At 42.9% G+C, this 26,884-nt stretch overlaps 1 protein-coding gene across 2 annotated transcripts; it reads right to left on the bottom strand.

Moving 5' to 3' along the window:
• Positions 1 to 3,903: 3,903 nt before the first annotated feature.
• Positions 3,904 to 26,879, bottom strand: glud1a (glutamate dehydrogenase 1a). Of its 2 annotated transcripts, none has more exons than XM_034184281.1 (13): positions 26,238 to 26,879; positions 16,096 to 16,176; positions 15,968 to 16,023; positions 14,385 to 14,448; positions 12,256 to 12,350; positions 11,890 to 12,069; positions 10,036 to 10,173; positions 8,427 to 8,564; positions 8,188 to 8,268; positions 7,647 to 7,770; positions 7,333 to 7,424; positions 7,151 to 7,213; positions 3,904 to 6,932 (listed from the first exon to the last, which is right to left on the bottom strand). In XM_034184281.1, exons 1-13 carry the CDS (start codon positions 26,623 to 26,625, stop codon positions 6,813 to 6,815), a joined length of 1,620 nt encoding a protein of 539 aa, XP_034040172.1. In that variant the 5' UTR covers positions 26,626 to 26,879; the 3' UTR covers positions 3,904 to 6,812. The 2 variants fall into 2 exon arrangements, with proteins under 2 accessions (XP_034040172.1, XP_034040173.1); XM_034184282.1 differs by having other exon boundaries at positions 26,247 to 26,383.
• Between the last annotated feature and the right edge of the window lie 5 nt (positions 26,880 to 26,884).

Here is a 26,884-nt window from a genome sequence, read left to right as displayed (position 1 = left end):
AATATGATCAGTCTATCTTTGTTAGTTGGCTATGTACCACAGGCTTTTAAGGTGGCAGTAATTAAACCATTACTTAAAAAGCCATCACTTGACCCAGCTATCTTAACTAATTATAGGCCAATCTCCAACCTTCCTTTTCTCTCAAAAATTCTTGAAAGGGTAGTTGTAAAACAGCTAACTGATCATCTGCAGAGGAATGGTCTATTTGAAGAGTTTCAGTCAGGTTTTAGAATTCATCATAGTACAGAAACAGCATTAGTGAAGGTTACAAATGATCTTCTTATGGCCTCGGACAGTGGACTCATCTCTGTGCTTGTTCTGTTAGACCTCAGTGCTGCTTTTGATACTGTTGACCATAAAATTTTATTACAGAGATTAGAGCATGCCATAGGTATTAAAGGCACTGCGCTGCGGTGGTTTGAATCATATTTGTCTAATAGATTACAATTTGTTCTTGTAAATGGGGAATCTTCTTCACAGACTAAAGTTAATTATGGAGTTCCACAAGGTTCTGTGCTAGGACCAATTTTATTCACTTTATACATGCTTCCCTTAGGCAGTATTATTAGATGGTATTGCTTAAATTTTCATTGTTACGCAGATGATACCCAGCTTTATCTATCCATGAAGCCAGAGGACACACACCAATTAGCTAAACTGCAGTATTGTCTTACAGACATAAAGACATGGATGACCTCTAATTTCCTGCTTTTAAACTCAGATAAAACTGAAGTTATTGTACTTGGCCCCACAAATCTTAGAAACATGGTGTCTAACCAGATCCTTACTCTGGATGGCATTACCCTGACCTCTAGTAATACTGTGAGAAATCTTGGAGTCATTTTTGATCAGGATATGTCATTCAAAGCGCATATTAAACAAATATGTAGGACTGCTTTTTTGCATTTACGCAATATCTCTAAAATCAGAAAGGTCTTGTCTCAGAGTGATGCTGAAAAACTAATTCATGCATTTATTTCCTCTAGGCTGGACTATTGTAATTCATTATTATCAGGTTGTCCTAAAAGTTCCCTAAAAAGCCTTCAGTTAATTCAAAATGCTGCAGCTAGAGTACTGACAGGGACTAGAAGGAGAGAGCATATCTCACCCATATTGGCCTCTCTTCATTGGCTTCCTGTTAATTCTAGAATAGAATTTAAAATTCTTCTTCTTACTTATAAGGTTTTGAATAATCAGGTCCCATCTTATCTTAGGGACCTCATAGTACCATATCACCCCAATAGAGCGCTTCGCTCTCAGACTGCAGGCTTACTTGTAGTTCCTAGGGTTTGTAGGAGTAGAATGGGAGGCAGAGCCTTCAGCTTTCAGGCTCCTCTCCTGTGGAACCAGCTCCCAATTCAGATCAGGGAGACAGACACCCTCTCTACTTTTAAGATTAGGCTTAAAACTTTCCTTTTTGCTAAAGCTTATAGTTAGGGCTGGATCAGGTGACCCTGAACCATCCCTTAGTTATGCTGCTATAGACGTAGACTGCTGGGGGGTTCCCATGATGCACTGAGTGTTTCTTTCTCTTTTTGCTCTGTATGCACCACTCTGCATTTAATCATTAGTGATCGATCTCTGCTCCCCTCCACAGCATGTCTTTTTCCTGGTTCTCTCCCTCAGCCCCAACCAGTCCCAGCAGAAGACTGCCCCTCCCTGAGCCTGGTTCTGCTGGAGGTTTCTTCCTGTTAAAAGGGAGTTTTTCCTTCCCACTGTAGCCAAGTGCTTGCTCACAGGGGGTCGTTTTGACCGTTGGGGTTTTACATAATTATTGTATGGCCTTGCCTTACAATATAAAGCGCCTTGGGGCAACTGTTTGTTGTGATTTGGCGCTATATAAAAAAATTGATTGATTGATTGATTTCAGTTTTATCAGAGTTTAAATGTAGGAAGTTACTAGGCATCCAGCCTCTCACTGATGCGAGGCAGTCCTCCAGGGATTTTATGGGAATGAGATTACCAGCAGTTATCAGCATGTACAACTGAGTATCATCAGCATAGCAGTGAAAGGTAATCCCGAAACGCCGCAATATGTGCCCAAGGGGTGCTATATAAAGGGAGAAAAGCAGGGAGCCTAAGACGGACCCCTGTGGAACCCCAAATTTAATCTCACTAAGGTTAGAGGTAGTGTTATTGTCAAGTCAATCAATCAATCAACTTTTTTCTTGTATAGCGCCAAATCACAACAAACAGTTGCCCCAAGGCGCTCCACATTGCAAGGCAAGGCCATACAATAATTATGAAACACAGTCTACGTCTAAAGCAACATAACCAAGGGATGGTCCAGGGTCACCCGATCCAGCCCTAACTATAAGCCTTAGCGAAAAGGAAAGTTTTAAGCCTAATCTTAAAAGTAGAGAGGGTATCTGTCTCCCTGATCTGAATTGGGAGCTGGTTCCACAGGAGAGGAGCCTGAAAGCTGAAGGCTCTGCCTCCCATTCTACTCTTACAAACCCTAGGAACTACAAGTAAGCCTGCAGTCTGAGAGCGAAGCGCTCTATTGGGGTGATATGGTACTACGAGGTCCCTAAGATAAGATGGGACCTGATTATTCAAAACCTTATAAGTAAGAAGAAGAATTTTAAATTCTATTCTAGCATTAACAGGAAGCCAATGAAGAGAGGCCAACACGGGTGAGATATGCTCTCTCCTGCTAGTCCCCGTCAGTACTCTAGCTGCAGCATTCTGAACCAACTGAAGGCTTTTTAGGGAACTTTTAGGACAACCTGATAATAATGAATTACAATAGTCCAGCCTAGAGGAAACAAATGCATGAATTAGTTTTTCAGCATCACTCTGAGACAAGACCTTTCTGATTTTAGAGATATTGCGTAAATGCAAAAAGGCAGTCCTACATATTTGTTTAATATGCGCTTTGAATGACATATCCTGATCAAAAATAACTCCAAGATTTCTCACAGTATTACTAGAGATCAGGGAAATGCCATCCAGAGTAACGATCTGGTTAGACACCATGCTTCTAAGATTTGTGGGGCCAAGTACAATAACTTCAGTTTTATCTGAGTTTAAAAGCAGGAAATTAGAGGTCATCCATGTCTTTATGTCTGTAAGACAATCCTGCAGTTTAGCTAATTGGTGCGTATCCTCTGGCTTCATGGATAGATAAAGCTGGGTATCATCTGCGTAACAATGAAAATTTAAGCAATACCGTCTAATAATACTGCCCAAGGGAAGCATGTATAAAGTGAATAAAATTGGTCCTAGCACAGAACCTTGTGGAACTCCATAATTAACTTTAGTCTGTGAAGAAGATTCCCCATTTACATGAACAAACTGTAATCTATTAGACAAATATGATTCAAACCACCGCAGCGCAATGCCTTTAATACCTATGGCATGCTCTAATCTCTGTAATAAAATTTTATGGTCAACAGTATCAAAAGCAGCACTGAGGTCTAACAGAACAAGCACAGAGATAAGTCCACTGTCCGAAGCCATAAGAAGATCATTTGTAACCTTCACTAATGCTGTTTCTGTACTATGATGAATTCTAAAACCTGACTGAAACTCTTCAAATAGACCATTCCTCTGCAGGTGATCAGTCATGGCTGACGTCAAGTATGACGTCAGCCATGTAAGGGCACTCCCAGTGATCCCAAAATGATTTTCCAGCCTATCGAGTAGAATGTGATGATCCACAGAAACAATGAAGCACTGAGATCTAACAGCACCAAAACCGTAGTGGTGTCCGAGTCCAATGCTCGCAGAAGGTCATTCACCACTTTAGTGAGAGCCGTCTCTGTGGAATGATATTTTTAAAAGCAGACTGCAGTGGCTCAAAAAGAGGAAGCGTCCGAATTGTTCTTATTCTACAGAATAACAAAAATCCAAACTCCGTCTGTTCAAATTAAATAAATCAGAGTCAGAGACAACTGCAGGTTCATGAAAATGTGATTTTATTTTCTGTACTTTATTTGGCTTGAACATTTTTAATCTCAAGAAAAAAGCATATAGAAAGAATTTTTTCTCCTCACATTCTCTGAGAATACCTTTTACAATTCAAATGATGTTTTACAGCTCAGGAAACAGTTTGACTTGTTTATAACACTGAACATCTTACTGATCACTGATCAATGACATCAGTGATTTTATTTTTTTTTTTAAAACCTCTTTTTAGACCTCTGATCAGGAACTGGAAGTGCACTCAGAGTACCCACATCTGTAAGGTCAAAGATTAAACATCAGAAGGCTGAGCCATCCTGATGCCGATCTTTTGAAATCCGGTCAGAACACGACCCGTGATCTTAAACTGGCTTTGATCTAGTTCCGAACTCCTCTATCATGTGTTTTAAACCAGTTTTAAACTCCAATCCAACAACAGATTTAAAATCCACTTAAATTGATTACATTTGAAGTAAACTGGTTTTGCTCCTTTTCTGCTTTGAGAAAATCCACTTCTTAACAGTTTTAAGTCCAGAACAAAACATTTTAAAGTGTTGAACCAACATCCTGTCTGAATGTTTAATAAGGCACTAAACTGACACCTTCAATGTCTTTAATCCGCTGACGATGAGAGATAATGAGATTCTAAACCACGGCGACAAATCCAGAGCCGCCCTCCAAAAATGAGTGTACGTGCATGAAAGAGACACACGAACAAAGTCTCTGCGACACCTGTGACACGAGCGGCAAACTGCATCATCTGTGACTGAAGAGCCGTTTGTTGCTCAGAAGCGCACAGTGCAGAACGGCAAAAAAACAAACAAAAAAACCCCAAAACATTTATATCAGACTTTCCCAGAAATCGAAGTACTGAACCAAACAAACTACTAAAACAACAAAAATGCCAAAAATACTTTTTAATGCAAATGCAAATAATAATAATAATAATAATAATGAAAAAAGGCATGACTTACACTCTGGATAATACAGTAGAAGTCACCTTTTTTCTGTATTTTCAGCTCTAATATGGGATTTTTATGCAGTGTTGTAGTGGACTTTTTGTTATTTTTGCCATTCATTCTTTTATTATTAGTTTGTTTTGTTTAGTGCTTTGATTTCTAATAAAGTCCTCTATAAATAGTAATAATTATTATTATTGCTATTAATGTTACCACCCATCATCAAAACATTTTTAAAATCAGTTAAACTGGTTTTAAATTAATTAAAGTTGGGATCGACTAAAATATTTCTAAATTTTGGGCCATTTGGTCAAAACACCCAACATGAAAAAGTATTTTTGGAATCCACGAAAATGATCATTTTGTGACATTTTTTTAAAAACAAATGATAGCATAAATACAGACAGCGTCATCGCCAATGAAACTGAATGTTAGCATCCCTGCGCATCCCACTGCCTCCGAGGGCACTTTCTTTTTCATGGAGGACTGTCTGTGACATCTCAGCAATTAGAAACGGGACAAAAGATTGGACGCTTAAAGAACCAACAAACTGACATGAGAGAGATTTTCCAGCCGCTGATGGCACCCAAAGAGTTTAAGATATTTCAGCTGGAAACAGACCTCGAAAACTAACAGACCAGTTAGCAGTTCAATTTTTCTGCTACATCTTTATGTCGAGTCAAACGGGGCAGCAACAACTTTAGTGCCTCGAACAAACGCATTGATGAGTGGACATCATTACTGTTGGAGTTGCTATATCGCCCCCTGGTGTGGATCCCTGTGAGCCGTCGAATCACAGGGATCCACACCAGGGGGCGATATAGCAACTCTCCCAATTTTAACAGAAACTTCGAAAGCAAATGTAAATTTTCAAAATGTTTGTGTCCAAACATGAAATAAAGCATCAAAAACAAAAACAAGCAGCTGCATTTTTATTAAACATGAAAATAAACAATATTTTGGCAAAATGCTAACGTGAAAACAAATCTTACTCCACACTCACTCCCGTTAACGACTACATCTTTGCTTTTGTGCATGACTGATTTAAAGAAACTAAGAGACGTTCAGTTTTAACGTTGTTGCATCGTCCGCTTCAAGTGTGCAAAAGTTTTAGGCGCCACTGACGTTTGGTAACAGTACCCCCCCCCCCCCCCCACCATTTTATCAGCTTTAACACGTCAAAACAAAAATTTAAACAGGTTTTTCGCTGTCTGAGACATGATTGGTCAAAATCTTTGAAGAAGTTGAGAAATAAACTAATCTGAGTGATTTTCTTTTTGTTAAATATTGTAAAGATTTTTTTTTTCATTAAACAATCTAATGAACAAAATGAAAAAGCTTCTTTAAAAGTAAAATACTTGTTTTGTTTTTAGGTGAAATATCAGAACGCAACAATATGAACAGTTTCTGATCAGACAATAATAAAATGATTCAATTCAAACTGATTTCCTGATCAGGAAACAAGGTGAATTATTTTCTGCACATTTTAATTAAGGCACTGGTAATAAGACATTTAGCAGCTTTTTATAGATTATATATGAAATGAGCTTCGGTGTGCCTAAGATTTTTGCACAACATTGCATGCTTATTTAATTTTGATTGTCTTGTGAATATTACTTTTCCTTTGGTTTTAAAAAGCACCGTTTTACTAAATATTAATGTGACCTTCAGCAGCTGCTGTATGACCTCAACAAACGTCTAGCCCCGCCCATTTTGCTGACAGAAGAAGCGGCTCGGCGCGTTTGTTCACGTATTAAAGCTTCTGACTGCATCATTTTGGATTTTATTTTCTCAGGAGACGTGTGGAAAACCGCAAAGACAACGGCGCCAAAGAGCGTTTACAGCAAAAACACCAAGAGGATGTGAATATTACAGTAAATTTACACTGAGGAAATCCTGCACCCAGACACAGACAGACAGACAGACAGACAGAGGGCGCTGAGGCATCTATGTGAAGATGAGGCCGGCCTCGCTGTAAACCTTGAACACCTTCTCAATGGCGTTAACGTACGCCGCCGTCCGCAGGTCCAAACCCAGATTGTACTTGCTCGCAGTTCTCATGATTTGCTGCATGAGGGGGGAGAGCCAGGAAAGAGTGCATGGGAGCAAAGAGAGGAAGTCAAGTCAGAAAGACGGAAGTGAAAAAGAGTAAAACGGTGGTCAGGAAAAGAGGGAACAAGAAGAGAGGACAGAAGGAAGAGGAATTAGGAAGAAAGGAAGGACAACACCAGGGACTTGTGTTGTTTTTGTGTGCCGTGCACGTGTATCTTGGGCGTGCGTGTTACCCGGGCAGAGCGCTCCATGGTGAAGGCCAGTCCTGAGTGGACGATGTCTTTCTCAGATGCTCCCTAAAAACACCACAGAAGAAGCTGTGTGTGACTTTCTAACTTCTATTTACAAAGAGTCAGCTTTTTTATTATTTTTATCATATGGGCACTTAGTCAGACTAGTTGCCATGGTAACTCACAGCGATTCTGGCCTGGAACTCTGAGGTGGGGACGATGGGAATGGCACCGCCGTGTTTGCCAAATTTGCTCTCCAAACTCTCCTGCACCGACACTGCAGACAAAGACGACTTCAGCACCATGACGTTTGTCAGGAGCACCGTGTGTGGACCCGCGTCCATGTGGACTCAGACACAGGTCCACATGGACGCGGGTCCACCAGACAAATGAGAAAGTCAGAGCGGCCACTTGCCGGCGTCATACCACAGTAATTATCGGAAAGACAAACACGGGGCGGTTACGTCCACGTAAGGTGCTAAAGCACACAGTGACTCACTCAGCAGGTGGTAGTTTGAATCCCGCTCGTATTTGAAGGTGAGCCGTCCATAACTGACATGATTCAAGTTCTTCAACCACTCGAAGTAGGACACCGTCACACCGCCGGCGTTCAAGTACAAGTCCTACAAAACCAGGAGACAAGGAGAGGACGAGAGGAGAGCAGAGGGAGAGGACACGGGATCAGAACAGAGGAGATGAGTCGCCACAGGACACATGAAAAATGTGGCAATAATACATGTAGCTAGGTCAGGTCAGGTCAGGGGAGGGGTGGACCATCAGAGGGTGTCGGCCACAAAGGGGCTCGTTGCTCCGCCCAAAACAAACCTTCTTAGTTAAACCTTTTGGTGCCCTTGATGAAGGACACCAGGATTCTTAACTTTAGTGTCCTAATCTGGTCACGCTCCAAAATAAATAACCCAAAAACCTCGGCCTCAGTCTACGTTTAGCCAAACGCCAACCCCGCGACTGTGAACGTCTTATTTTGAAAATATTTTTCTGATAGGTGATGATGTCAGACAATTATTAAATCTCACACTCACCGGAATCACCATGATGTTTCGCTCCAGGAAAATGCGGTCGGCTTCCGGCGTGGTCGGACCATTAGCGCCCTCCGCCACGATCTGCGAGTCACAGAGCAGTGAGGCATGATGGGAAACGCAAACAGTGAGACACACAAAAACAGCAAAAATGCTTCCATAAAGCAATTTTGAAATTGTGATTGGATGAGTAACCGGTAACCAAACCGTGATCAGCCATCAATAAACCGATCAATTGTCACCTTGGCTTTGATCTTGTGGGCGTTGTTCTTTGTCAGCTGTTTCTCGCTGGCGGCAGGAATCAAGATGTCGCATTCAGCCTCAAGGATGTTATCTTCGTATGGTGTCGAGTCCGGGAAGCCGACAATTGTGCCGTTGGCCTGGAAACAGAAAACAGAGTTTATGGACCAATCAGGTTTCAGCCTGTTATTTGGCTGACAGGAACTGTGAGTTATGACACTGTAGCATGACAGTCATCTGATCAGAACATTAGTCTATTTTACTGATCATTTATATTGACTGGTCAGAGTAGAAATCAGTACAACCGCTCGTGTCCAGCAGGTGGCGCAATTGGACTAAAATCACTGAGCTCCAACTATTCCAACTATTTATTTATTTATTTTTCCCTACTTTGACAGCTCCTCCAAGTTATACTCTGGAAACTAGGGCGGTCTAAACATGGATCGCATCCCGGTGTTGGTTAACGGGGAATAGTTTGGACCATCTGTCACGCTGAGTTATCACGGTACGGGTTAACAAGGGTCATAATTTTCATCACTTTTTACTAAAATTGGAGCAACTTTAATCTTTGACCCCTGTTCAAACGGAAATTGACCTTTGTCACAACTTTTATCGTTTTTACCGCATAACTTTTTCAATTTCAATTTATTTTCATTTATATAGCGCCAAATCACAATAGAGTTGCCTCAAAGCGCTTCACACAGGTAAGGTCTAACCTTACCAACCCCCAGAGCAACAGTGGTAAGGAAAAACTCCCTCTGAGGAAGAAACCTCAAGCAGACCAGACTCAAAGGGGTGACCCTCTGCTTGGGCCATGATACAGACACAAATTACAGAACAATTCACGGATGAATATACAAGAAATGCTATTGGCGCACAGGACAGGAGGATCGCCAACACGAACACAACTCCCATCTCTGGATGGAGCTGCACCTTAAACAGAGAGAAAAAACAGAATCAGGCATCAGAAAGACAAGAAATATAGTATAATTTGTCAGCATTAAACAACAAGAAAAACAGAAGAAATACTAAGGTGATCGCCGGCCACTAGCCCTAAACTTCACTAAAAGACTCCAAAGCATTCAGTCACAGATGGTCCAAACTATACATTTTGGAATCTTTATGATCAGACTAACGATGTGGTGTAGTTTACAGTATGATTGGAGCATTTTTATATTTTGACCCCTGCCTGACCTGCCACCCTGGGTGGCCACCATATGTGTTTGTGTATTTCATGGTACACTGAGGCTGGACTGTAGGTGTTCTTTACTCCTGAAGTGGTACCAAAAACCTGCTTGGTCCATAGACTATGAAGAAAGGTTCCGTCACTGATTAGTTTTCCATTTCTTAAGAGCAGCGGCATTGTGGAGCGTGTTCGGACGAGCCAGCACGGACTCATCTCCTCTACATCATTCAAAGGAAGAAAAAGGCTTAACTTTAGCCAAACCTCTCAGCTGACAGGCACCAAATCTGACACCCAATGGGTTTGTTGCTGGGCTGAGTCAGGGCCAAAATGACCATCTGTGACGTTCAATGAATTTCAGGTTTGACAACGTTTAAGCAGTTTTAAAGTAATTTGGAGGATTTACGTTTAGCGCCACCAGTACTGACCAGTTTGTAGTTCTCCAGCTCTTTCGGATCAATGCCTCTGGGGTTCCAGATGTTTCCGTCCAGTTCTCCAACTCCAACACATTTGGCTCCAAAACGATGGAGGTATCGCATGGTGTGCAGACCGACGTTACCAAAACCCTGCAGACAAAAGAGACTGAAAGCTCTCAGGATGAAGACAAAGGAGAAAATATGGACTCCAAAGGTTCCATGAACTGCTGGGTCCTGAGTCACACAGCCAACCTTACTGTTTCTGATGGAGCTGGTGAACATCTCCACCCTCACCAGGTGCACCTAACCCCGGAAACGTTGGGTTTGGCCTGCCTTGAGGTGCCCCCATCTGGCACTGGTTCACCTCCAACAACCAGGTTCCCGGTTCCGTAGATTAATGGCCGTGCCTTTGACATTCAGTTCCCACCCTGTTTACATCAATCAATCAAAAGGGGTTTTTTTTTCCTCTTTACTTCATCCAAATAAAATTTTGTTCTTAATTCCTTTGTTTTGGCTGTCAAATGTTTTATTCCAACTTTATTTACAGGTGAACATTTAATTCTGATTAGCTCAGCAGACTGAACCTTGGACGCCCCCTGTGGTCTCTGGAGCCCCCACTAAAGGGGGTCTTCAACCTCAGGCTGGGAACCAGGACTTTAGACCTTCCTGACCTTTAATGAACTGGTTTGAAACAGTTCCACAACCACAGAACACATCTTCAAACTGGGTTTAAACTGGCTCTTCTAGCCTGAGCTGGCACCTGGACTAACACCACCATCCAGTGTTTAGCTTAAGAGCACTTTGTCACACAGTGGAACCCCATAAACGGAGCTCAGAACATCAGAGGTGGACTGAAAATGTTCAGACTCTCTTAACCTCACGGATCTGGATTTTTCTGCACCACAAAAAAAAAAAAAAAAAAAAAAAAAAAAAAAAAACTCTGAATAAATGGATCCAGACTGAAAAAAATCAGGATCCACATCGTTGGACTCCATAGCGCTCTGGCTCAGGATATTTGTGGCACGCAGGTTTCCACGGTAACAGCTGCCTGAAAATGTTTCACTGCTGAGTGGAAATTGTGAAAGAGAGCAGAAGGTGGCGTGGCTGAAATCCTGAGGTCTGTGTGTTCTGGTTTAACTCGCGCTGCTCGCTGGTGACTCACCAGCACAGAGAATAATGGGACACAAAGACACGGGAGGGATGAAGGCTGGAAACAGCGACAGAGGAACTCTCCTTCATGTCTGCAAGTGGTTCCACAGGTTTCTACAGATGCTGTGACCGTTTTTTTCCACTATGAAAGCAGCAGGAACAGGCGGCCCTGAAACGGTTCCTGCAACCAGAACATGGCACCTGGGACACGACTGGAACATACCTTAAGCGCTGATTAGAAACAACAGAAACCTGATCCACATCAGCCCTTAATCTGATCCAGAATAAACCAGCCTGGTCTGTGCTGATCCACGCAGACCAGCAGGGGGCAGCGGAGTGCCCACATCGCAGCACCTGCAGCTCAAAGTGGACCAACATCGTTTTTATCAACGTCAGTGTTTCTGTCCTCAAACATTTTAAAGACGCCGCTGGAATCACTTCCTCCACTGAGTGAACAAGGAAACGCATAACAGGGGAAAATCAGCGGATTTTACAGCCAACACTTTGAACATTTTAAAGCTGCTGCACCGGGCTCTGGTTCGGTTCAGACTCAGGAGGCCAACAAGTGTTCTGGAACCGTTCCACTTACGGGTCACACTGAGTCCGACTGAAATTCACCAAAACACAACAAAGTCATTTACACTTTAACAACTTCACCCTTTTGAAAACTAAAATTCTTCAAACTGTCTTCCCCATGAAGACGGGACCTCGTGTTACCTGGATGATGAAGGTCTTGTCCTGGAAGCCGGGATACATGCCCAGCTGGCTCATATAGGCTGCTTCGTTGATGAAGTTCTCAATGCCATGAAAAACCCCTCGACCTGTGGCCGAGATCCGACCGTGGATTCCTCCCTGACTGATGGGTTTTCCGGTGACGCAGGCGTGAGCGTTGATGTCCTGAAACACATTCCAGCAAGAAAGTCAACCATGAAGAAACTCAGGTTATGAGTCAAAGCCCTCCACGTATTAATTTGATAAACACTGGATCTGCTTCTTCAGGTGTCGACCTGGAGCCCCCCCGAGGAACCCGCTGTACATATGATCTAATTCTTACACCTGCAGATAAAGAGAGTTTGGGCTCACATAGTGTCCCATGGTCGTGGCGAAGGTGTCGGCAATCCAGGACATCTCCCTCTCACCGGTGCTCATGTCCGGAGCCGGAACATCAATCCCAGGTCCTGCAGCAGAAGACACAAACATGCATGTGAAGGAGTCTGTGCAGACATGGAGACCTTCTACTCTTCAAGCTACTTTTGTTTCAGATCATTTCCGAGTTCCTGTTTTAATTTATTTCCGGCGCCAACAGATGAAAACCAGATTGGGATTTCGTGCTGCAGGGTGCTGGTCCTACCAAAGAAGATACTTAACTCAGGTTTACCTGCAGTATAACTTTTAAACCATAAATAAGCAAGAATACTTACAATTTACTTGTTGTGTACTTATCAGGTATTTATATTTAACAGATACTTAAAGTATACTTTGTACTGAAGGAGTATACTTTGGTTATATCAAATCAAATCAATTTTATTTATATAGCGCCAAATCACAACAAACAGTTGCCCCAACCAGGTTTCTGTAAGGCAGAATAAATCAATATGTTGATCCATTATTATATCATTTACCAACAGGGACTTAGAAGAGAGAGACCTAATGTTTAATAGACCACATTTAACTGTTTTAGTCTGTGGTGCAGTTGAAGGTGCTATATTATTTTTTCTTTTTGAATTTTTATGCTTAAATAGATTTTTGCTGGTTATTGGTGGTCTGGGAGCAGGCACCGTCTCTACGGGGATGGGGTAATGAGGGGATGGCAGGGGGAGAGAAGCTGCAGAGAGGTGTGTAAGACTACAACTCTGCTTCCTGGTCCCAACCCTGGATAGTCACGGTTTGGAGGATTTAAGAAAATTGGCCAGATTTCTAGAAATGAGAGCTGCTCCATCCAAAGTGGGATGGATGCCGTCTCTCCTAACAAGACCAGGTTTTCCCCAGAAGCTTTGCCAATTATCTATGAAGCCCACCTCATTTTTTGGACACCACTCAGACAGCCAGCAATTCAAGGAGAACATGCGGCTAAACATGTCACTCCCGGTCTGATTGGGGAGGGGCCCAGAGAAAACTACAGAGTCCGACATTGTTTTTTGCAAAGTTACACACCGATTTAATGTTAATTTTAGTGACCTCCGATTGGCGTAACCGGGTGTCATTACTGCCGACGTGAATTACAATCTTACCAAATTAACGCTTAGCCTTAGCCAGCAGTTTCAAATTTACTTCAATGTCGCCTGCTCTGGTCCCAAGGAAGACAATTTACTATGGTTGCTGGTGTCGCTAACTTCATATTTCTCAAAACAGAGTCACCAATAACCAGAGTTTGATCCTCGGCGGGTGTGTCGTCGAGTGGGGAAAAACGGTTAGAGATGTGAACGGGTTGGCGGTGTACACGGGGCTTCTGTTTAGGGCTACGCTTCCTCCTCACAGTCACCCAGTCGGCCTGCTTTCCCGGCTGCTCGGGATCTGCCAGAGGGAAACTAACGGCGACTAAGCTACCTTGGTCTGCACCGACTACAGGGGCCTGGCTAGCTGTAGAATTTTCCACGGTGCGGAGCCGAGTCTCCAATTCGCCCAGCCTGGCCTCCAAAGCTATGAATAAGCTACACTTATTACAAGTACCATTACTGCTAAAGGAGCCCGAGGAATAACTAAACATTTCACACCCAGAGCAGAAAAGTGCGGGAGAGACAGGAGAAGCCACCATGCTAAATCGGCTAAGAGCTAGTAGCTGCGCTAAGCTAGCGGATTCCTAAAAACACACAAAGTGAATAATGTGTAAATAATTTAGAGGTGATTCAGCAGAAGGAGTGCTTTAGTTAAGGCACGTAAAGATTACACTGGGAAACAAATCGTAATCTAGATAACTAGATCAATCTAACTGCGCAGATTAAACAGCTAACAGATACAGAAAAACACCGCTGTGCTCCGGAACAGGAAGTGATACAATACTGCAGTGAGAGCCAACCACCAGTAGAGGCAAGCAAGAGTCACCAAACAAAACAAACAGCAACTTTACTACTCTTACTTCAAGTGTCTCAAGAAGTACTGACACTTACAACTACTATGAAGTGTACTCCAGGGACATGGTGACGATGTTTGAGTTGATGTTCAGGTGTGAAAACGGTTACAAACCGTTGTGACCGCGAGAGTCTTTTTCTTACCGATGAAGCCTTTCTTAGAAAGCTCGATGGTGAACCTCCTGGTGATTTTCTCCAGCTCAGTGTCCTGGAAGACACAAAAACCACTTCAGTCTGAACCTTCACTGGTCCCACAGAACACGATCAGGTTCTGTTGAGTTGACTCTGAACCCAGACAGACCGTCCAGAATGCCGCGCGGACAGACTCCAAGGAAGACGACTGCTCAGCACCTCACACACAGACTCTGAGGGAGCTGCAGCCGGAGGTCCAAGTCAGACCTTTTGCAGAAATAAAAACCAACTAAACATTCTACAACATGTCTGCTGTAGCTCCACTCACAGCTTCTTGGTGGAACAGAGGAGGAATTTAATACAAGAAAACAGGTCTGACCTAGGCTCCGGTCTCCCATGTACCTTCTGGCAAACTGTTCTTTAGAAGAAACATCTTCTTTGTTCCACCATGAAGCTGAATAACTGCTGATGCACAGTTTCTCAAGCCACAGAAGACCAGAACTCCTTCAGAGGTCTCTGATTATCTTGGTGGCTTCCCTCACTCTGCCACTAAATTTCTGAGAGGTGCCTCCTCCAGTCGGATTTACTGAACACTATCACAATGCTGGAAGCAAAGTCCAAGAAAATGTTCATGTGTTCATCCCGAATGATCGAAATAAAAGCAACCGGAAAATATCAGGGATGAGATCGGGAGTCTGGCTCCCAATAAGTGGACCTGGATTTGATTCCCAGTCACACTACCTGTCTGTGTCCTTTGCGTCATCTCAGTCCACCTGGTCTTGGCTGAAGACGTAACCTGTGATGGACTGGAGTCCTGTTCAGCAGGAGTCAGAGACTCTCACCTGTTTCATGGGAGATAATCCGAGGATACGTACACATAAAAACAGGCCTCAGGGACAAGACAGGACCTCAGCGTCTTCTTTGCTAAACCTCTTGAATTAAAGACCATCTGGATTGTTTCATTTAAAACTGTGGTGCTTTAATGGTCAGAGACATGGGGAAAAAAAAAAAAAGTGCAACTGTCTAAATACTTATGGACCCAACTGTAAATGAGAACAGCATAAAAAGAAAAAGACTCAAACTAGACTGATAACCGGCTGCTGCTGCTGAACCCTGAGCAGTTTGTCATCAGATCATTAACCAGCAGTGACCTGGTGGACTGTGATCATTAATAGAGACAAAGCTAACGAGCCTGAGGAGTTCATGAGACACGTCCTCAGTGTCAGAAAAGACGCACAAGTCAAACATCTCAGTTTGGACACAATATTAATAATGTCCTCTCCTGATACCAGCACACAGACAACATAATCCCCAAACTCAAAGACATCATCCAAACCTCCGTGGGCCGCGGTGCCAGTCTACCCACCGCAAAAACAAACAAACAAACAAACAAGAATCCTGAAGTTAGAAAAACAAAGTGACAACAAGCCTGAGACACAGAACTCAAAACCTCAGCTGTCTGTGCTTCACTTTTAAAACATGGTCAGGGTCTTGGCTCAACTGTTTCTGGACACCTTGTGTTCTTGTGTCGTCAGTAATGACGGTTTCCACAATAACTGTGTGTTTTTCTTGCTGATGGTGTCCGTTTTACTCACAGAGTATTTTTTCGGGTTGATTTTGACTCCAGCTTTGGCTCCACCAAACGGCACATCTGAAAGAAATTCACATTCTTTAAAACAAGGAGCAGAAAGTTGAGTCCAAAAGCTCTGCGGCAAGTACTGACCTACGACGGCACATTTGTAGGTCATCAGCGACGCCAGGGCTTTGACCTCGTCCATAGACACGTCTGTGCTGTAACGGATTCCTGGAACACAGACACACAAAACGGTTTGACTCAAAATGCAGGAGAACACAAAATAAACAACAGAGGTGTCAGAGTGCTGACTCTCCAAGACAAGAGGCAGCAAAGTCACCATGTTCATGGATTATTAGATTAACCCCCAACTACTCTGTGATCACTCCAACACTCAGAGTGTTTTTTTAACACCCAAATCCTCTCATCATATGACGGTGTCTCAGAAAACTGAGCCACATCATTTACAGGACACAATAACTAATCAGGGGTGCAACGACGCACTGGCACCGCGGCACAATACGCACTGCAATTTCAATTTATATCGAGCCAAATCACAACAAAGTTGCCTCAAGGTGCTTCACACAGTAAGGTCTAACCTTACCAACCCCCAGAGCAACAGTGGTAAGAAAAAACTCCCTCTGATGATTTGAGGAAGAAACCTCAAGCAGACCAGACTCAAAGGGGTGACCCTCTGCTTGGGCCATGATACAGACACAAATTACAGAACAATTCACAAAAAATGAATATACAAGAAATGTTGCTGGTGGACAGGACAGGAGGGTTACAGAAACAGACACCACATCCATCTCTGGATGGAGCTGCACCTCAAACAGAGAGAGAAAACAGATTCAGGCACCAGAAAGACAAGAAATACAGTATAATTAGTCAGCATTAAGCAACAAGAAAAACAGAAGAAATACTAAGGTGATCACTGGCATCGCACGGTGACACAATAGGCACCGTGGCACAATACGCGTCACACCCCATCGTCACACATCTGATCCCACCAATTATACAGAAAGTCATGTTTCAAGAAACAAATTATTCTAAAGTACAAAATTTTTGTTGTTTCTTATTTAATATTTTATGAATCATTTAAGATTCTTCTGCAAGAGGTCGTCATTTCTTCCGTGTAGTTGTTGACAGTTTTCATGCTATTACAGTACTAACCTTTTAAGAAAAATACAATTCAATACAGGTTTCACAATACAAATATCACGAATCCAGATGCATCGTTACACACCTACTACTAACGGATTAATCCAGAAAATAATCACCAGATTAACCGATTATTAATTTATTGTTAGTTGCAGGCCCATGAAATTTTGGCTAAACTGGCTGAAACATTTTCACTCACATTCATTTCCATGACTTGCCTGTTTGATCTTTGGCACTTTATATGTTGGTATTTTTCAGAATTGTGTAAAATAAAGACTTCATATAAAGACCGAGTTGAACATTGTATCATCTGTGGCAATGATTTACAGGTAAATGAACCAAGGACACACCCACCCTCCACCCAGCGACAAACGTCGCTTTGAGAGTCACTGACGTTCTCCTCTCTGAAGTGTGACAGTGTTTTTTTTGTGTGTGTGTGTGTGTGTGTGTGTCTGGAGGAACTGGAATAAGACTCGACTTTGCCTCCACGGTATTTGTGCAGCTCTGTTTACCTGCAGATCAGATTTGACAGGGTGGTTTCAGACGGGAGTCACGTGGACTTTGAACCTGAGACCAAGCTGTGATGCTGGACCTGAGCTACACAGTAAACTGACGCCAACCGACTGTTTACGACAGCTGGCCGCCGACGTCAACCGACTCTTTACGACAGCTGGCCGCCGACGTCAACCGACTGTTTGTTTACGACAGCTGGCCGCCGACGCCAGACAACTACAGTAGTAAGATGTGAGTGTTTTTGACAGAACTTCACAGTGAGCCTGATGTCTTTGATAAATCTGAGTTCATAGTACAGTTTGCGTCTCGTCTTTTTTGGTTTTGGGTCCAGTTTGCGTCTCTTTTTTTTTTTTTTTCTTGGTCCAGTTTGCGTCTCTTATTTTTTTTTTTCTTGGTCCAGTTTGCGTCTCTTATTTATTTATTTTTCTTGGTCCAGTTTGCGTCTCTTATTTTTTTTTTTTCTTGGTCCAGTTTGCGTCTCTTATTTATTTATTTTTCTTGGTCCAGTTTGCGTCTCTTATTTATTTAGGTCCAGTTTGCGTCTCTTATTTATTTATTTATTTAGGTCCAGTTTGCGTCTTTTTTTTTTTTGGTTCAGTTTGCATCTCTCTTTTTCTTAGTGCCACCGTCTCTAAACGGTACAACATAGCTGGTCTCACTACTGTTTTGTAAACTTTCCCCTTCACTCTTGCTGATATTCTTGGGTCACAAATCACTCCTGCCACCTTTCTCCACCCACTCCACCCTGCCTGCACTCTCTTCTTCACTTCTCTACCACACTCTCCATTACTTTGAACAGTTGACCCCAAATATTTAAACTCATCTACTTTCACCACTTCTACTCCTTGTAACTGCACTATTCCACTGGGCTCCCTCTCATTCACACACATGTACTCAGTCTTGCTTCTACTGACTTTCATTCCCCTTCTCTCCAAAGCATATCTCCACTTCTCCAGACTAGACTCAACTTGCTCTCTACTCTCACTGCAGATCACAATGTCATCTGCAAACATCATAGTCCATGGGGACGCCTGTCTGATCTGTCAACCTGTCCATCACCACTGTAAACAAGAAAGGACTCAGAGCTGATCCTTGGTGTAACCCCACCTCCACCTTGAATGAGCCTGTCATTCCGACTGTGCATCTCACCGCTGTCACACTATTCTTGTACATGTCCTGCACTACCCTAACATACTTCTCTGCCACTCCAGACTTCCTCATACAATACCACAGCTCTTCTCTTGGCACCCTATCATAAGCTTTTTCTAAGTCCACAAACACACAGTGTAACTCTTTCTGGCCTTCTCTGTACTTCTCCAAAAGTATTCTCAGAGCAAACATTGCATCTGTAGTGCTCTTTCTCAGCATGAAACCATATTGCTGCTCACAGATCTTAACCTGTTTTATAAGCCTAGCTTCTACTACTCTTTCCCATAATTTCATGCTGTGGCTGATCAGCTTTATGCCTCTGTAGTTACTGCAGCTCTGCACATCACCCTTGTTCTTGAAAATAGGAACCAGCACACTTCGTCTCCACTCCTCAGGCATCCTCTCACTTTCCAAGATTTTATTAAACAATCTGGTTAGAAACTCTACTGCCATCTCTCCTAGACATTTCCATGCCTCCACTGGAATGTCATCTGGACCAACTGCCTTTCCACTCTTCATCCTCTTCATAGCAGCCCTCACTTCTTCCTTACGAATCTCTTGTAGTTCCTGATTTACTCTCACCACATCATCCAGCCTTTTCTCTCGCTCATTTTCTTCATTCATCAGCTCTTCAAAATATTCCCTCCACCTTCTCAGCACACACACCTCACTTGTCAGAACATTACCATGTGCATCTTTTACCACCCTAACCTGCTGCCCATCCTTTCCAGCTCTGTCCCTTTGTCTGGCCAATCGGTACAAGTCCTTTTCTCCTTCCTTACTATTCAACTTCTTGTACAGCTCGCAATATGCCTTTTCCTTTGCTTTTGCCACTTCTCTTTTCACCTTACGCCGCATCTCCCTGTACTTCTGTCTACTTTCTTCATCTCTCTGACTATCCCAAAACTTTTTCACCAACCTTTTTCTTCTTATGCTTTGATGGACCTCTTCATTCCACCACCAAGTCTCCTCGTCTTCCTTCCACTGTCCAGATGTCAAACCCAGTACTGTCCTAGCTGTCTCCCTCACCACATCTGCAGTACTTTTCCAGTTGTCCAAAACTGCTTCCCCTCCAACCAGTGCTTCTCTCACCTGCTCGCTAAATTTCACACAACAGTCTTCCTCCTTCAGCTTCCACCATCTGATCCTTTGTTGAGCTCTCACTCTCTTCTTCTTCTTTACCTCTAAAGTCATCCTACAAACAACCATCCTATGCTGTCTAGTGACACTCTCTCCTGCTACCACCTTACAGTCTGTGATTTCTTTTAGATTGCATCTCCTATAAAGAATGTAGTCCACCTGTGTGCACCTTCCTCCACTCTTATATGTTACCCTGTGCTCCTCCCTTTTCTTAAAGTAGGTATTCACCACAGCCATTTCCATCCTTTTTGCAAAATCAACTACCATCTGTCCTTCCCCATTCCTATCCTTGATATCAAATCTACCCATTACTTCCTCATCACCTCTGTTCCCTTCACCAACATGCCCATTGAAGTCTGCTCCTATCACCACTCTTTCATGCTTGGGCACACTCTCCACCACCTCATCTAACACACTCCAGAAATCTTCTTTCTCCTTCATCTCACAACCTACCTGTGGGGCATATGCACTGATGATATTCATCATCACCCCTTCAATTTCCAACTTCACACTCATCATCACCCTGTCAGACACTCGCTGAACCTCCAACACACTTTTAACGTACTCTTCCTTTAAAATGACACCAACACCATTTCTCTTCCTGTCCTCACCACGGCTGCGTCTCTCTCTTTTTTTTTTGGTCCAGTTTGCGTCTCTCTCTTTTTTTTGGTCCAGTTTGCGTCTCTCTCTTTTTTTTTGGTCCAGTTTGCGTCTCTCTTTTTTTTTGGTCCAGTTTGCGTCTCTCTCTTTTTTTTTGGTCCAGTTTGCGTCTCTCTCTTTTTTTTGGTCCAGTTTGCATCTCTCTCTTTTTTTTTGGTCCAGTTTGCGTCTCTCTTTTTTTTTGGTCCAGTTTGCATCTCTCTCTTTTTTTTTGGTCCAGTTTGCGTCTCTCTCTTTTTTTTTGGTCCAGTTTGCGTCTCTCTCTTTTTTTTGGTCCAGTTTGCGTCTCTCTCTTTTTTTTGGTCCAGTTTGCGTCTCTCTCTTTTTTTTTGGTCCAGTTTGCGTCTCTCTCTTTTTTTTTGGTCCAGTTTGCGTCTCTCTTTTTTTTTGGTCCAGTTTGCGTCTCTCTTTTTTTTTTTTGGTCCAGTTTGCGTCTCTCTCTTTTTTTTTTGGTCCAGTTTGTGTCTCTTTTTATTTCCAGTTTGCGTCTCTTTTTTTTTTTGTTTGTTTGTTTTGTTCAGTTTGCGTCTCGTTTTTTTTGTCCAGTGTCCTTGTGGACTGGAGTGTGGATCTGAACTTGACGTTAAAGCCACCTTCCTCTATGTTCTAACAGGTGACCCTCACCTCTTCTGGACCTGCCCTGGCGCTGTGCAAGTCCTCTGGAACGCAAACTGGTGCCTCTGCCCGTCTCCTTAACTTCTAGAGCGCTAAAAACCCAACACATAATCTGCAAAGGTCAAAAGACGCCCTGTTTGGTGAGCTTTAGGAGTTCCACCCAGCTGAACCATCAGTCTGCCAGACCTCCTCCACAGTCACATGCATTTTTACTGTGACCATCAGGTGGCGCTGTGGAAACAGTTCACCAACAAACCCTGTTAGCATTCGAGTGGTTTTTGTTTTAAATCGTACCATTGCTGATGGAACCACAAACAAAATGATTACTCCTCCATCATCATCCTGACAGAGAGCTCTCAGCCAATCAGAGCGCTATCCTCACGGTTGGGCGCCACGTCCTCAGTGGAGTCAGGCTCCTTAGTGGGAGGAGCTAGAGAGAGGGGCTGGGTGTCCTGTGTCATTAGTATTAGAAGAACAGTCAACAAGAGGCGTCGGGGAAACGTGTCCTTAAACTGGCAAACAGGCCAGTATCAGGTTTTTATCAAGATGATGGCTGGAGACCAAACGTGTCACTTTAATTAATCAATTATTAATGGTCTGTTTGCAAATAATCAATAAAAAGAACCCATTGCAGAACCTTTAATGCTGTTTTTCATCTTTCTTCATCTTGATTTAAGTGTTTGTTTTTGGCTTTGTTTGGACCGGTTTTGGATCGGGGTGTTCTTTATCGTAATCATGTTTGGATCAGTACGGGACCAGTTTTAGACGCAGATGTTTTTTTAAATTTTTTTATAAACATATGTTTATTGAGGTTTAACAGCTTACAAAAAAGAACATTTTAATACATTGGACAAGGAACATAACAACCAAACTATAAAATATTCCACTCCCCCCACCCCAAAGGCAACTTAAAAAAATAAATAAAAGATAAAAAAGTAAATAAATGGATAACGACATGATGTCATCATACACAGCTCACTGTCACATGGTTAAGGTATTAACAGTTAGGGACATATCACCTTTAAGTTTCCAGAGTTTCTTCAACTTCACAGTTCTCTAAAAATGCAAGAAAGGGATTCCAGATCTCTTTAAATTTGGCTGATTTCTTTTGTAGTGTATATCAGGCATCGACATTAACGCTTGTCTGATTGTCCTGGACAAGTGTAAAATGTGATCGGACAAGCAATAGCTCTAATTGTTGTCTGACCGGACAAGTGGCATTTTTTTGGTTTAAAACGTTCAAATTCTTTATTTTCATTGCTCAGAACCAAAATACTTGAGCGCCGCCTTTTTGTTTTTTTATTTACATCTCATCTTGTGTCGCACCTTGCGAGAAAGTGTCTTCGGTTTTTCCCGCCACTCTCCACGCAGCGGACAATCAGAAAACATGGTAATGTGTATGCAAGACCACTGTATGGCTGGGTCCAATCACTGCAGCTGCCTGTGTGTGTGTGTGTGTGTGTGTGTGTGTGTGTGTGTGTGTGTGTGTGTGTGTGTGTGTGTGTGTGTGTGTGTGTGTGTGTGTGAGTCAGCTGGCTGCGAGGGGGGGGGGGTGTTGAGCACAGAGCGAAAAACAACACAAACTAAACTGTGTCTCTGCCTTTATTTCTCTCTGGACTGTTCTGACGGTGCGTCCTGTTCACACCGTGTGCACGTGTCGGTGACAGTTAGACTGAAATTATGAGATGAAATAAATTGGTCAAAATTCCTTAAAATGAGAATATATGAATGAAGAGAATAAAAATCACACACACGTGTGATTAAAAAAAACCTGATGTGGAGAAACTCTGCAGTGATGTTCAGAAGCAGAAATCACATAAAGCAGCTGAGAACTCTGAACTTTAACAGGCTGTTATTTTACAAAGATATTTATTTTAGATGACTTAATGTAGTTGTTTAATGTTCAAGCACAAAACGTGAATGAGGAAGAAAAAAAAAGAGGAAATGAACTCTAGTCAGAATAAAAATACAAGCTGCTGATTTTTATTTTTCAAAATTATTAGGCTGCAGTTCTGAGTTTCATTTATTTCAAAGTAAGTTACCGCTTATTACTTACTGAAAGTAGGCTTTACAGGTTTTCTATGTCAACACATTTTAAATTGGTCACTGGATCCTTGATCTCTGGACATAAATAAAATAAATAAAATCTGTAGGTTTGTCAAAAGCATTTCCTTTCAGACATTCTGTCTCTCCGTACCTCTGAGCTGAGCTCAGCCGGCTGCTGCATGTCAAGGCAGGACGTCTCGTTTTGGAAGGAAAAAATGTTTAGATTGACTACAGTTTGTTTGTATTCCAACATTTGGAAAGAGGTGTCATTTGATTTAAACTGTGTTTCTCTTTGAAGTTATTAATTCCAACTGGATTCTATCCTTCTAACTTGACTCGTCAGAGAGCCGCACAGTGTTTGGAGCTGTGTGAACAGAACGGAGGACGATTCTCGTTTCTTTCTCCCAACAAGACGGGAGTCCCAGTTAGTAACTTTAATCCACACAAAAGTGACTCACGATTGACATATTCAAGGATGAAAGTGGTGAAAAACAAAAAAAGCTGAAACCCAAAATTACCCCCAACACCACCTGCATGAAAATGTTTGAATTCTAGAAGCTCTGAAATACAATCTGGGACTATTCCAGACAATAAACTGCAGTGAGTGCAGCATCCATTTAGAGAGAAAAAAAAACCTTATTCAAATTCATTCCAGTAGTATTCTGTTCTTACTAGGATTCAGCAGTTTTCTAGTTTGGCAGATAGTTCTGGAGGAAATCACTGAAGAAATTAACAAACTGAAAATATGGTTTGACCAAAACAAACTGTCATTAAACTTAAATAAGACAGGGACGAAATGGAGGTGGAAGAGTCACTAGGTGTTCACAGGAAACAATTATTTCTATATGTATGTATTTATTTATGTTCATTGTTAGTTGGTTTTATATTTTCTGTTGTGTTTTGTTTCATCAGGTTCTTTTTGTGTCTCTCTAAAATTGTATTTTAGATTGTATTAGTTATTGTATTAGTTATGATGAGTTATTATTACTATTAATGATGTTGCAATTATTATTAATATATGAATAAAAAAAAAAATACTATTTGACAACAAACACTGAGCCATTAATTATTATACAGAAAACATGCACACAAACGTGCTGAGATGCGAACAGCTTAATGCTAACTTTAATATTGAAAATGCCATAGACATGCTAACGCGTTAGCTTCGGTCCTGTTTTTAAGTTAGACAATACATCTATCAACTGTTTCAGAAGATGGTAACAGGTCAGTTTAACATAAAAGGGTAAATAATCCTCACAGACATATGATCTTTAGGATTTTAGTGGGGAAAATTAAGATAACGCGAAAGAAAACTGACTCAACAAAGCATCAAATCGAAGCACTGCTTCGATTGGTTCAAGTTTCAAAGCAAAGCCGCGCTGCAGAAAAGTTGATTACAGACCTGCTGCTCCTCATAGTTAGTGCCCATGACACATCTGTGATGGTATGGGGGCGTGTTAGTGCCCATGACACATCTGTGATGGTATGGGGGCGTGTTAGTGCCCATGACACATCTGTGATGGTATGGGGGCGTGTTAGTGCCCATGGCATGGACAACTTACACATCTGTGATGGTATGGGGGCGTGTTAGTGCCCATGGCATGGACAACTTACACATCTGTGATGGTATGGGGGCGTGTTAGTGCCCATGACACATCTGTGATGGTATGGGGCGTGTTAGTGCCCATGACACATCTGTGATGGTATGGGGGTGTGTTAGTGCCCATGGCATGGACAACTTACACATCTGTGATGGTATGGGGGTGTGTTAGTGCCCATGGCATGGACAACTTACACATCTGTGATGGTATGGGGGTGTGTTAGTGCCCATGGCATGGACAACTTACACATCTGTGATGGTATGGGGGCGTGTTAGTGCCCATGGCATGGACAACTTACACATCTGTGATGGTATGGGGGCGTGTTAGTGCCCATGGCATGGACAACTTACACATCTGTGATGGTATGGGGGCGTGTTAGTGCCCATGGCATGGACAACTTACACATCTGTGATGGTATGGGGGCGTGTTAGTGCCCATGACACATCTGTGATGGTATGGGGCGTGTTAGTGCCCATGACACATCTGTGATGGTATGGGGGTGTGTTAGTGCCCATGGCATGGACAACTTACACATCTGTGATGGTATGGGGGTGTGTTAGTGCCCATGGCATGGACAACTTACACATCTGTGATGGTATGGGGGTGTGTTAGTGCCCATGACACATCTGTGATGGTATGGGGGTGTGTTAGTGCCCATGGCATGGACAACTTACACATCTGTGATGGCACCATCAGTGCTGAAAGGTACATCCAGGTTTTGGAGCAACACATGCTGCCATCCAAGCAACGTCTTTTTCATGGACGTCCCTGCTTATTTCAGTAAGACAATGCCAAGACACATTCTGCACGTGTTCCAACAGCGTGGCTTCGTAGTAAAAGAGTGCAGGTACTAGACTGGTCTGCCTGCAGTCCAGACCTGTCGCCCATTGAAAATGTGTGGCACATTATGAAGCGCAAAATACAACAACAGAGACCCCGGACTGTTGAACAACTGAAGTCGTACATCAAGCAAGAATGGGAAAGAATTCCACCTACAAAGCTTCAACAATTAGTGTCCTCAGTTCCCAAACACTTATTGAGTGTTGTTAGAAGGAAAGGTGATGTAACACAGTGGGAAACATACCACTGTCCCAGCTTTTTGAAACATGTTGCAGGCATCCATTTCAAAATGAGCAAATATTTGCACAAAAACAATAAAGTTTATCAGTTTGAACATTAAATATCTTGTCTTTGTGGTGTATTCAATTGAATATAGGTTGAAGAGGATTTGAAAATCATTGGATTCTGTTTTTATTTACATTTTACACAACGTCCCAACTTCATTGGAATTGAGGTTTGTAGATTTTGTATTTTACTTAAGAATAGTCACTTCTAACTGTGTGTTTCGAACTCTGGGTGTTTTCATGCCGACTGTGTCTGAACCGGTCTCGGACCGGGGTGTCTCACCTCCCTTACACGGGGTTCGGTGCTGGCTGTGCTGGGCCCGGTAGCCGTCGATCACCTCCCACTCGCCGTTGTCCCTCCGGATCGGGAAGCTGACACTCAGGACGTGGTTACACGGTTTGATGATCCGCAAGATCCCGCGGACCCGCTTCCGTTTCTGCTCGGGGTCCTCCCGGGTCTTCAGGTTCTCCACCAGCTTGTCCTCCACGATCTCGGCGCCGCGGTCGAAGAAGCCTTCCACCATGGTGAAGAAGTTGGGGTCGTCGTCCTGGTCCACGGCCTGACTGTAGCCGCGGAGCCGCGGTAGAGACGCGCTCGCCGGCAGCGCGGACTCAGCGGCCAGGACACTGCTCGCTCCCCGTCTCCCAAACTGTGCCAAATACCGATACATGTTCGGGTCCCCTTGGTCCACCGAGTCCCAGAAAGCGTAATCGCCGGATTAGAGTTAGGAAATCGGCGAGAGACGGAAGAGCGAAATGCCAGAAAAGTTCCTCCCCTTCCGGTTTTTACGCTGACAGACAGAGCAACGGTTAACTGCGAGATCCATAAAAAGTTTCAACTTCAAACCCACCGAAACTATCTTCATCAACTTAAAATGATCACTGGCAGGTAACGTTGGCGTGAAGCGATGACTCCTTCGACGGTGTTTA

Source organism: Thalassophryne amazonica, chromosome 13 (genome assembly GCF_902500255.1).
Source record: "Thalassophryne amazonica chromosome 13, fThaAma1.1, whole genome shotgun sequence".
Lineage (NCBI taxonomy): Eukaryota > Metazoa > Chordata > Actinopteri > Batrachoidiformes > Batrachoididae > Thalassophryne > Thalassophryne amazonica.
This window is presented reverse-complemented; position numbering and strand designations above follow the sequence as displayed.